General features: G+C 39.0%; 1 protein-coding gene across 3 annotated transcripts in view; it reads right to left on the reverse strand.

The window, feature by feature from the left end:
• The window catches only part of Efr3a (EFR3 homolog A), a 91885-nt gene extending 79437 nt beyond the window's left edge, over window positions 1-12448 (reverse strand). For 2 of the 3 annotated variants that reach the window (XM_047556042.1, XM_047556013.1), the window contains exon 1: window positions 12057-12275. Coding sequence is in view for 2 of the 3 variants with exons in the window: in XM_047556013.1 (XP_047411969.1) it covers window positions 12057-12066 (10 nt within the window). In the remaining variant the exon portion in view is untranslated. Of the gene's footprint in view, window positions 1-12056; window positions 12276-12429 lie in introns of those variants that run through there. The other variant, XM_047556023.1, reaches the window with a different exon arrangement.
• Window positions 12449-12880: the final 432 nt, after the last annotated feature.

A 12880-nucleotide genomic window follows, 5' to 3' on the forward strand; every position in this document is an offset into this window, starting at 1 on the left:
ATTCTTTCCATACTTTAAATATAGGCTAATGTTATGATTAAATAATCTTTAAAACTGCATCAATGAAGCCATTTTAAAAAATCTACTCTTTCTTTACACATACTGTGACTTCAATACGCTTTTGTAATACGAAGGTATTCTATTATCCACAAAGAAAACCTGAATAATAATAATAATAATAATAATAATAATAATAATAATAAAAGATATAAGTGGAGTTTTCTGCAGTTTAGCTGAGTTCTAAAATCAGCACTGAAAAACACTATGTCTGCTTAAGTAACAAACACACCATAGCTTAAGAAAATGAACCCCTAAGTCAAAAGATAATAATAACTGCCACCATTTTAAGTATAGCAAATCTATCACTGACAATGACCAGGATCTCTCTCAGCTAACTAGACTGGTTTGGATTATTTAAAATTATAAGTCCTCTGACATTTCACAAGTAGAATATGAGCTATTTCAGGCAAAATTCAAAGCAGCTTGACAATTCCTCAACTATTTAAATTTTAATAAATTTTTATTTCCTCATTAGTCATAGAATAACAAAAGTGTTAAATCTGTGGGAGTGTTTTTAACTTCCAAAATTATTTTTAGAAGAAATACATTTAATATACCAACAGCACTGATTCTTCTTATAGATTCTACAACACCCACATCATCTATGCCATATGTTAAAAGATTTTTCACTTCAATTGAGAGGATTAAATTCTCTGATTAAACAGTAACTAAAATGAAAAGGTAACACTCCAATTATGTTATCTTAAAAGAATACATTTTGAGTAATTCATCCACAGTTTGAAGACAGCAAGACTTAATACAGGATGTGCTGGGCAGGCTTAACTAAGTGAAAAGTTCAATAAAAATTTTATTATTAATTTAAATACTCCAGTTTCAGCACCTAATATATTCTCCCCAAACTTCCAAATGAAACACAGAAACTCTAAAATATTTATTCCACTTATGAGATTTTAGGTAATACGAAGTCAAAGCCTAATATGTCTTTAAATTTTTATATATTTTTAAAAAATTTCTCCCAACCACACACTGTGGTCACAATATACACCAAGGACTGATGTTAATAAAAACTCTAAGAAGGCAATCAAACCTTTGCTAATCAATATTTTTAAATGGATCACAATTCAAAATCTGATGCTACTTTAGGAAATCAATGAATTGCTAAATTACTAAATTACCTCAAATTTAAAGATAAGGGTAATTACTAGTGATGGCATGTAATACAAATAAATACATTTTTAGTAGCACTGTATATAAAGAAAGAATCTTTGGAAAGTTGTGTATATTTCTGCTATTTCATTTATTATGGCAACTATAAAAATAACCTTATTTTACTCTTAAAAATGAAAAGGATTCATAGTAAATTTTCTCACCTCTATGCTAAATACTCATGTGCTGAATTACAAAGTAATTTTAAATAAAAATATTAAGAACAGTTGAATCAATTGCCATTTTGGCAAGAGCTCAACAACTAAGCCACAATTATACTCAGCCTTCCCTAATGTTCTCCGAACCACCATACAAAGGGTTATTACAATTTTTCAACCTTTCATCAAAATGTTGCTGCACCGCATCAAGGGAAACTCAATGGAAAGAACAATAATATTTCTGTGTTGCTCAAAAAAGAAAACAGAGCCTGTTCCGTCATGCCAAGCAAACAAACAGGAATGAACAGACAGGAACAGAAAGGAGAGCAGTATTCACTGTGGAAGGGGAGAAAATCTTATTGAAAACTCAGAGTTCACTCATGCTCTCAGATGACAGTTCAAGTTTCTAAATGCCCCTCAATTCTTTGAAATAAGCAGGTCCCCAACTGAAACACAGTCCCCCGTAACTTTACAAAAGCATTATGTCTGCCACCAGCAAGTCAGCCAGTTCTTTCACGGATACACATGATAATGAGACTCAAACAACGCAGCACAGAGAGGATAAATTATTAACAGCTTAGTTTTACATGATTTATTTTAGATTACATATGTGGAGCTGCCCTAATTTCTACTTGCAAACTTACACAATTAAGAGTTTACATCCTCTCACTCAATTACAAGTTGACAATCTCTTCCCCACAGTCAGGAAGCAGTAATAAGGACACACACACAGGAAGTGTGAGCTATAACTAAAACACTAGAATTATCTGTTAAGTTCAAAAGATTTAAATAATTTTTCCTGACATTTCACAACTTTCCCCTTTTATAACAGCATAGAACAAATTGTACCAGACTACCACTTTTGTTTTTCTTGCTATGTTGGAATATTCACATTCTAGAAAATGAAAGAACTATCATTTGAGTCTTGCACACAGCCCTTGTCATGCCAACATTTTTTGCAATGATTTTGTTTCAAAAATGCCCTACCTGCTCTCTTTGGGTCTTCTGTCTCATTCCATCCTTAAATGAAGATGCTCCTGGAGGATCTGCCTTCAGTCTCTTCACAACCTATCCTTCACTAATGTTATCCAGTTATTCCTACAAATGTACCCAGAATGTCTATAAGGCACCACACACTCATCATATCCTAAAATGGACTCATCTTCCATGTCAATTCCCCAAATTACTCCTCCTCCAAAAAATCCTTACACGAAATCAGAGCAATTCACTCACAAGAGAAAGCCAGAAACCTGTGAATCCTGAGTCCTCCTCCTATCTCTACCCTTTATCCAATTAATCTTATCAATTACTTCTTTAATAGCATGCATATTTGTCCACAGCAATCCCATCCTATTACCACCAATCAAGTTCAAAGCCCATTCCTCAGACTATTGTAATTTTATGACATCTAGTGGCTCTCCCTCCAACCTCACTTCCATGTTTCCACAGCAACCTGTTTCTTTTATTAATATCCATTATATTTATTTGACTCATTCTTTAAATACACACTGACTGTGGTAGCATGGGTCAGGGACTGCCTATAGCAAAATCTACGCATACAGCAGTGAAGGAAACAGGTGCAGGCCCTCATACCCACCAGACTAAGGTTCAATGGGCAAGGACAATGTCCATATCCCCAGGATGCAAATACCACTGTATCCTCAGTGTCTAGCATAATAAATAACACATAGTAGGTGTTCAATAAAAATGTGTTGAACAAAGGACAAAATAACCCAGTTTCTCTCCAAATATATAAAAACATATCTACACACACAGCTTTTCAAACCTGCACTCTCCCTAGCACTAACGTCACTGCCACTGCCTGTGGGTTATATCCACCTATATGACTCACCTCAAATATTCTAAACCAGCACTTCCCCTATGCTCACTATTAAATAGCTTTAAAGATACTCAAGTTTTTTAATACACTTTGCCCCACAATCCCAGATGTGGGACACCTACATTAAAACACAGTACATAACATACAATTATAACTATCATGTTAATATAATAAATATGAATTCTAGATTGTTATTTCCAACCCATTTTAATGTTCTTGTGTCAATTTTGCTGAAATAGAACTGAAAACTTGTGAGTCAATGGGTTATCTTCCACTCATCTTCCCCTTACCTTCTCTTCCCCTAAACCCCCAGAACCCTGTTCTCACAGTGCCTGACATTTCCTTCCCTGGGTTATACCTGCCTATACACCCTTCAAGAAATGCAACAAATTTTTGGAAGCTCCGGTCTGCTTTCTTAAACTCTGTATTCTCCACTTAGCAGTGTCTTTCAAATGTGGGCATTATAATATTTACTAAATGAATGAGTTCGTAAGAGAAGGCCAACAAGAAAACAAGGAAAGCTGGAAGAGAACATGTGTGACTCCAAAAGCATACACTGATGTTGTCCAGGACTGAAATGTCTACAAAATTTTCAGTACTGGAGATCATTAGAGCAAAATAGGTTAGACACCATTAGTTAAATGACTGGTTTTTGTCTCTAGGTTCCTGAACTTTTGATTCCAAAACGTCTTATAGCTCCTGTCTACTTTAAAACAGTAGTTAACATGATTTCCCTGCTGAAATCAAATGCAAAATCCCACAAATAAACAAGATAAAAACAGAGCTATTCCAGCTGAAGCTGGGTTGGGTGACCAGGGCAATCTGCTCAGACTCTTCAGCCCCCTTTCTACACAAGTCTTTATTACACTTCCATGCAAGACATTTTGAAAACCTCAACTCTAAAAGCAGCTCAAGCTTTCCTGGAACAACCCTCCTATGTAGGTAAAGAACAACATGGAATCTTTAGGAACCAACAATGAGGATCCTGCACTAGAAAGAAGCTATTGTAAAGATGAAGTAAACAGAACTGATGAAGAGGTTCAGAAATCCATCTTTCTGTCATCACTGTCTTGGACTTCAACCAGTTCATTTCATGAAGTCAGCTGCAGTAAGACAAACCTGGGACAGCTTCCTAACAACACTTTTGCAAGGAAAACAATGCAAAGACCAGGATGGAATCAAGGAATAGAGGGAACTAGTCACTTAGTCTATTTCTAACCTGGCAGTGAAATGAAGAAACTGAACCTCTGAAATTCACATAGTCTGGCCTAGCCAGGAGAACAGGAGAAGCCATAGGTACCTGGATCCAGATTCTTAGTTATGTGTTTGCTTAGAGTATCCTCCCCTCTCAAATGCCTTTCTAGAACCAGCTGAAGCAGATGATGGGATGAAACCAGAAGCAACTATTTTTCTCTGCCAATATATGATTCTAACATGTCCATACAGCATTTCTACCTCTAAAGCATAATTAAATAAATTCTATTGCATCTAAATATTCCTAGAAGATACTGTGTTTTCCATTCAGTGAGTCAAACAAATAGAAAAAATACTTTAAATAACTTCCTAAAATAAATCCACTTAAGTCAGATGTCATAAATGGGCCACTCCTCTCAACTTCCAGACAAGTTCTTTAAGCTGGCACAGTGCCCATTGCAAAGTTTATGATATCCCAAGAATTGAAAATAGCAACCCTGGACATCTTACATTTCAATTTTCTGCTCCGCATGAGTGAGATCCATTTAAATTTAACTGTAACCACAATACCAAGAACTTGGTAGCAAATTGCCAAGACAGTTGTTCAAAAAAGTCAATTAAAGAGCAGGGGTGTGAAGACTACTTAGCATTATCCAGAAAACTACTGCAGCAGATAAATCCTGGAGTTCAAGAATACAAAGAAAAACAAACAGCTGAATAACTCATAAACCAAGAATAAAAGCAACAATAATGGTGGCGAGACAGAACCCCTCTTGAAGACTGGAGAGCAAAAGGTTTAATGCCTACTTTTAGAAAGGCAAAAATGAAAAAAAGATGAGTAGTGATTCCTTTTTCAATAAAAACTGGAATTACTGTTATCTAACAATACCTAAAGTTAGACAGCAATAATTAATTATGCAAAAGGAAGAATATTATGCCCTACATGAAAAGAGGAAATACAGTATTAGCTCCTATTTGCTTTAGAACACACTTGAGAGCTGACTTATTTCAAGAATTGAATGAACCTGCCACACACGGTGAGACAGTTTTGACAAGATTGACATATTAATCATAGGAGGAACTGCCAACATTCACTTTGTGATCATACTTCCCAAGAATTGTATTCACTCTAACAAATGCATAATCATTCCAAAAAAGGAACACAAACCCTACAGGCTTCTAATAAATTGTACCCCCACATAATGATTCATCTCAACCTTTAAGATTTTCATGATTGAAACCACCACTTAATTAGGCAATTATTTCTTCTTCCTTTCAAAAAAATATACAAATGATAAGGAAAAAGCCCATTATTCTGCTTCCAAATTGAGAACACAATCCACCAATCACTGCTCACATCATTCTCAAAATTTTCCATTTCCTAAGCATATGACAACAGACAGCAACACAGTTTTCCCAAGCCAGTATAAACACACCATGTGACAGGTATTCAAAGTTCTCTTCTACATACTAAAGGAAGAATGAGTTCAATGCAATATTTTAATGTTTCACTTCAGGTTTCTGAAAATGTGTTAAAATGGTGCAAAAATATCACAAGTTTTTTTTTTTCTGATTATACAACACTAACTACAGAAAATCTAGAAAATGAATTAGAAATTAAAAAATAATTATAATCACAGCACCTCCATAAATACCATTTTTATTGACTTCATGATATTTTGTTGTAAGGATGTATTTTTATAATCAATGTATGCCACAATTTATGTGTTTCTGTGTTTTCTCTATTTTATAAATATTACTATGACAGATATCTTGATGCAGAAATCTTGGTGCACTATGTTTTAAGTTTCTTAAGAATCGATTCCCAAAAGTGAAATTACTGAGTTGGTGAATGAGAACCTTGATGCTGCGATTCTTAAAATTACCTCTCTTCACAGTATCAATTTTAGAAAAGTCTACCACATATTTATCTACATAATAAAAAGATGTCAGTAGGCTAATAAAAAAAAGTTAAGAAAAATAAGGGGAAAAGCATGTAGAAAAATACAAGAAAAGTGAAAGTATTTAAAAATATTTGGTAAATAACGATATTCTTAACTGACACTCTGGTAATCTGCTTTGTTTTTCTAGGGGATCCATCTCAATGTGTCTGTAAATGCTTCAAATTATATGCAAACTTTGTGAGAGAATCTGCTTTATTTTCTGGAGAATAATAATCACAGCTTTCAACAGATTCTCAACAGGGTCATTTAGCAAAAGTGCTTAAGATCCTTATCCCAGCCAAACAGCTCTTGTCCTATCATCTGATCCACTCTTTGCTCCCTGGTGCGGTTGTGGACCACATGGGCATTTTCTGTGCCCTTCTATTTCTGAGAATGCCCAAGACCCTTTCCTTCAATATCAATAAAAACCCTTCTACCACTAGAAGATAAAGGAATGCTCGCTTACTACACAGGTCTCCTCCAGAAGAGAGTTCCTGCCATATAAAAATAGAATCTGCAATGGAAAAGGTATTTAGACAGAATTCAGAGGTATGATGATAATACCTGAGTAATGATTCCTTGTTTACTAAAAAGCAGAATCATGACATCTAACATCTAAAGAGCAGTAAATAGCAAAAAAAAAAAAAAAAAAATGTATATACACACACATATATATGATGACCTATATAGAATCACAGGATCTGTCTATTCCAATCCAAAAGTGGATGGATCTGGAGACTATCATGCTAAGTGAAACAGGCTATCTCACTACTACAGGAACACTGTAAATGACAACCGGATCATTCCACACAAGAGTTGGACCATGTACAAGGTACAATATAGCTCTACTCTAAGAACTAGTATCATGACCCTTAAAAAAAGCCTCTACCTCCCAAAATACAAAGGATTTTCTTTCTTTTTATAGGGGTGTGTAGGTAGACCCAGGTCAGAGCAATGATACTGGAAATCATTGTCCAAGAAAACCAGAAAAAGATGGCTGCAGCTGCTTTTGTTTAAAGTTCCCCATTCCAAATTAAAAGTTAAAAGTCTAGGTAGACTGAGTTTCCCAGAAAACTGCCATCTGTCCTACTACTCACAGGGTATAGTTTGGGGAGGTACACAGAACTTTCTAGAAATCATGAGATGGAAAAATGAGCCAACCTATCCATGTTAGCTCCCTAAGAAACCTGTTAGGGTCAAGACTCTGCCTGCCCCAACAGATGACTGCTGAGCAGGTCAGCCCTATAGGAGTTTGCCCTGAGTTAAGAAGGCAATCTCTGGAGAACAGTCTGAGGAACCTGGATGGGAAAGCAGGCCAGGCTATGGCACAGCTTAACCTGTATCAGGAGTTCCTGACCAGGTACAATTGTGTCCTCAGGAGACATACGCCAGTGTCTGTAAATGTTTTCAGTTCTCACAACTTTGGGGGCAATTGTGGAGGGTTACTACTGACTTCTAGTGGGTAGAAGCCCAGGCTGCTGCTAAATATAATACAAAGGACAACCCCCTGCTGCCAACTGCCAACTCTCAACTCCAACAAAAAATTATCTGGTCCAAGATACCATTAATGAAAAGACTGAAAACCCCCCATTTATTTGCAGGCCTCCATTGGTATTTTCATCTCAGACCTCAAACGTGTAACAGGCAGTTCTGATAAGAACCTAATCATAAATTATAAAATTTTTATAATACTATTTGACAAAAAAATAATGATTTCAGGTTATCCAAAGAATAGCTTTTCTGACTCACGATTCAAGAATTTATTCACTGAACATTTAGCAAGTACCCACTACATAACCAGGCCAGTACTAAGCCAAAGTGACAGTTAAAATAAACTGACAAGATCTGATTCAGCTCTTGCCTTGGCTCAGTGTAGTGTGAAAAAATAACTGATTTTGAAGCCAGACAGCTAGTTCCAATCCCAGCTCTACCATTTACTATCACTAGGCATGTTACTTATCATTCCTGAGCCTCAATCAATTCATCTCTACAACAGGTTGAACAGGATCTTTCTCAAAGAGGAGAGTTAAATAAGATAATTCATGTAAAGTGCAAAGTATACAGCCTAGCTACAATTAGTATTCAATAATTCCTAATATTAATAGCAAACCATAGTAACCAATAAATTAGAAACTGCTAGTATACCTATAAAATAGTTACTGTAACTGATTCTGACAGCTTGAACACATTTTCAGTGAAATTAATCGCTTTTTTGCATAACATACAAAGCCCTTCAGATACTGGCTTCCATCTTCTTCAGCCTCATCTCACTATCTACATAATCTTTAATGCAACCTTATGTTTCCATGAGTGGGACAGATAAAAAGTTAAGATCCCAGCAGCAGCCAAAGCAGTGTCAAGTTGAAGGTCACTGTGGGAAAGAAATATCTTCAGCTCTAACTCTGGCAATAACCAAAGGTGCTACATGGCAAAAGACGAAGGTGTGGAAGGAGAGAGGGGAAAGGGGGAAGGAGGGGAAGGACTGAGAAAGAACAAGACTATGAAGGAATGTGAAGGAACCCAAAAGGCTCCAAAGCCAGTAATATGAATGTGTAGATCAAGTTTACATACTATGTATTTGTAAAAGAAACATCTGAACTAGCACCCATCTTCCACTTTCACAAGTTATTCTGTATTTCTTTCATGAATGAACTGAAAAATTAGTTAAAAATAATTAGTTTCATCCAAGGGGAAAAACAAACAAACATGGAGTTACCACATTCCCACAGTCTTAGCAAATCTGCCCAGAAGTCAACGCCAATACCCAAATGAAAAAAGAAAGCATTAACTACACAATTACTGAAAGCATAGTTAACAATGTTTTGAGGGTTTAGAATCCTCGAGCCAATATACAACAACTTTTCATATTTAAAAAAAGAACATTTTACTGGACCTATTTTCAGACATGTGAAAGAGCCCCTTCCATATATGGAGTTTACTAAGATTTAAGTCTATGCCATAAAATCAAGCATCTACTTAAAACACCAGTGGAACCCATAGCCTTCTTCCCATAGGTTCCTGCAACAAGATAGAAGCCAAAGCAAATTTTAAACTTCTTTGTAAACTCACAGAAATTTTGATTTAAAATTTGGCCAAACTTATGTTTGTCTTAGTATAACTCAAAAGGGGGAAAAATTAATTTTGTTGTGTCCATGCTCATTATCAGATCTGTGTTCAAGTTCAGATTCTACTCTATGTGTAAGCTCAGGGAAAATCACCAAAACTCACTGATTCTCAGTCTCCTGATTTGAGGGGGTGAAAAAAAGAATAGACTAAGAAACTAACTTTCCTTCCAAGTCAAGTACTAATCCAAAGTTTGGAAAACCTGAAATCAAAATCTGTTTAATTTCCTTTGCATGGAAAATCAAATAAAAGCTTCTAGAGAAAAGATGTGTCAAATCATAGGCTTGTAGGTTTGACAAGATCATTCAGTGACACAGTCTTGAAATTTGTGCTTAATGACTGATTCAATACAGACTGAAAGTAGATGGCATGACCACAGAACTGTTCCTGTGCTCAGCAGCTTCCTGTCACAGAGCTTCAGGTAGCTGCTTTCTCACAGAGTCTTCGGCTCTCCAAAATAACTCCAGTGAAGGAGCCACACCTTGTACAACAGCTTAGCTAATATGGCTATACCATGCTCAAGTAGAGTCTACTCATCAACAGGAGTTTCAGGGACTGAGTATTAGTATTCAAAAAATAAACAACAAAATAGCAATAGACTAATTCTATGATTTAGAGCAAGAGTTGCTTTTAGAACTGTAACATCCAAGAGACAAGCATCAACCCTTCAGTGTTACAGAAAACATTTATTTAGCTAAAATGCCTAAAGATTAATTAAGTTCATAAATAAATTACCCCTTCATTTAATTAACATTTTAAAAAGGTTATTTGAACCAAATTTTCTTCCTAAAGAAAGTGGCAATTTTTAGTTCTCTGCTTATATACTCAATATGTTGGAAGTTTATTCTATGCACAGAATTTCTAAGAACAGAACTGTCCACTGCACTACCCAGCAATTTTGGTGGTTCTGATCAGCAAAGGAAGACAAATTCTACTCTCTTCATACAAGCACAGTTCTATTCAATCACAGAAAATGTGCTAGGACAAATATTAACAATGACAGATAAATATTTCACTTGCCTTCTAGTCAGAGAGTGAAATCTGAAATCTTAACTATGCTAACTACCATTACTGTTCATCTTACATTAGTTCTGCAGTGACCTAACCATTTTAAAGGAACAAGTTTTCTGTATCCTATCTATGAAGTCAGATATCTCTAGAACATAAATAAAAATGTGTTGATTTTGTAGGATGTTGACTGGTACTTTACATGAATTCCATTTGAAGTCTCAACTTCTGAAACAGTCATTACTCTTGCTTTCAATAGCAAGAAATTAGCACTATGCTAATTTCAGATATTCACTGAATAATGTAAACACATATTTGGACATAAACTGAAATAATGATAATGAAGAAGACGGTAAATGTCATCTCTCCATACTAGATTAAAAAAAAACACCAATACAAACTGCTGACATATTCACTGGATACAAAATTCAAAACATGAGTTAAGGACGCACATTTTGTAAAGAAAACAAAATTCACTCAATACTTGGAAAGTCAAAAGTAATCTTCACATCAAGATTAAAGATGCTGAAGTTACTATGTAAACTTTGCCAGTTATTAGGTAAATTCTCTAATATCAGGAAATAATTTCACTTTACCCACCACTAGACAAACTATGTATTTGAGGCTAACCTGGAAATTCAGTGTTCCATATATCCATAAAAAATAGGGACAATTAGAAGGAGTTAGTTCTGAATTCTAAGAAATACAGTCACAAGTGTTTAAAGATTCCACAATATATATGAAACACTCAAACGAGCCCTACTTGAATCTCAGATCAATCGAGATGGTGCTTACTCTCACTCCCAGGTCAGTAGCTACCCCAGTTCACACATACTCATGTGGGCCACTGGGTTTAAAGTCACATTGCTGTTTTCTGGGTCATCCTATTAAGTAGCACAGCAGTTGTCCAAAAAGCCTCCACTAGCCAGCGATTTTGAACCTTGGAGCCCCTCAGTAAGCCCCAGTGGGACGCCTTCTACACAGGCAGACTCCGGTCCATGCTAAGAGCTAGCTGAAAGTGGCTGGGGGTGCCCAAGGCCAGCATTTTAAATCGGCTGCCAGGTAAGTCCGAGTCCGTGGGCCGCACTTCGAGGCGCCTGTGCTAAGGACTTGGCAGTGGCACTCCTTCCACCACGCCCGACGCAGAACCGACCACGAGGACCTGCGGGCCGCGGCGAAGGGCTCTGCGGGAGCCCCTACCCCGGACGCCTGGCCTCAGGCCATGACCATGGGCCGCAGTTAGGGTCAGTTTCCCCCAAGTCCCGCCAAGCTGTGCGACGGGCTGGGGAAAGATCCCCAACTCCGGGCTCCCACACAGGTCTCGGTGACCACCAGCTCCGTCACCCACTGGCCGCGCGTCCCGGCAGGTCCCTTAACGCTCGGGCCTCAGTTTCCCCATCCGTGCAACGGGCACACGACAGCCCAGGAAGCCGAGTCGAAACGAAAGCAAGTCGGCCGCCCGCCGCACTTCCTGCACCGTCCCGCACGGCCCGCCCGCCCCGCGAGCGTCCCCGGGGCCGCCCAACGCCCCCCGCCCGCCCGCCCGGCCTGGCGGCCACTCACGGGTAGGCATGGCGACCCCGAGCCGCGCTCGCCGCCGCACCGAGGCTCAGCGGGGCCGTGCAGGGCCCGCCGACGGCACCATGACGGCCGGCGTCCGCCGCGGCCGGGACCAGCGAAGAGAGAAGAGCGGAGGCAGCGGACGCGGACACCGTGGCTCACGCGACGCGGCCACCGACAGCGGCCGGCGGCAGCCCCGCTCCGCGCCGGACGACGCGCTGGGCGTACCCACGCCCGTGACGTCAGCGCGTCCCGCGTTCCGGCCCCGCCCCGCCCCCGCCGGGCGGGTCAGCCCAGACTGGCAGCCCGCACCTGGTGGGCGGGTGGCAGCCCCGCTTCTTTGGCCGCTTCGGCTCCTCTTAGCTCCAGGGTTTACCTGGCATTAGGATCCTGAGTGACAGGCTGATGCCGGCTCTGGGGCACCCAGTACCGCAGGCGCTTTGTGCTGTAACCTCTTCAGCTTGCGGAGCACTCTGCGGCCTCTGAAAGCACGATGTGTTTGAGACGTCCTAAGGTCATTTGGGGCGATGGCTACGCATTTTTTTTAGAGGACAGAAAATGTCACTTCCTCTTGCTCTTGCTCTTCTGGTGACTTTCAAAGTGATCATGTGCCTTAGGAGTTCGTCTCCTCCGGAGAGGGCGGTTCTGTACACCTGGCTGAGTCCCTGTTCTTGACGCTGGGCATCATTAATAGTCGATAGCCGTGATAGTCCCCGAGCTGAGCACACTCGACACGGCATCTGGCAGAACGCATGCACTCTGCGCAGCACCCTGGGCTGTGAACAGCCTGTATGGGGAAATAGAAGCAAACCGCAGAGATCTGACAG

This window comes from Sciurus carolinensis, chromosome 1 (genome assembly GCF_902686445.1).
Source record: "Sciurus carolinensis chromosome 1, mSciCar1.2, whole genome shotgun sequence".
In the NCBI taxonomy this organism is placed as follows: domain Eukaryota; kingdom Metazoa; phylum Chordata; class Mammalia; order Rodentia; family Sciuridae; genus Sciurus; species Sciurus carolinensis.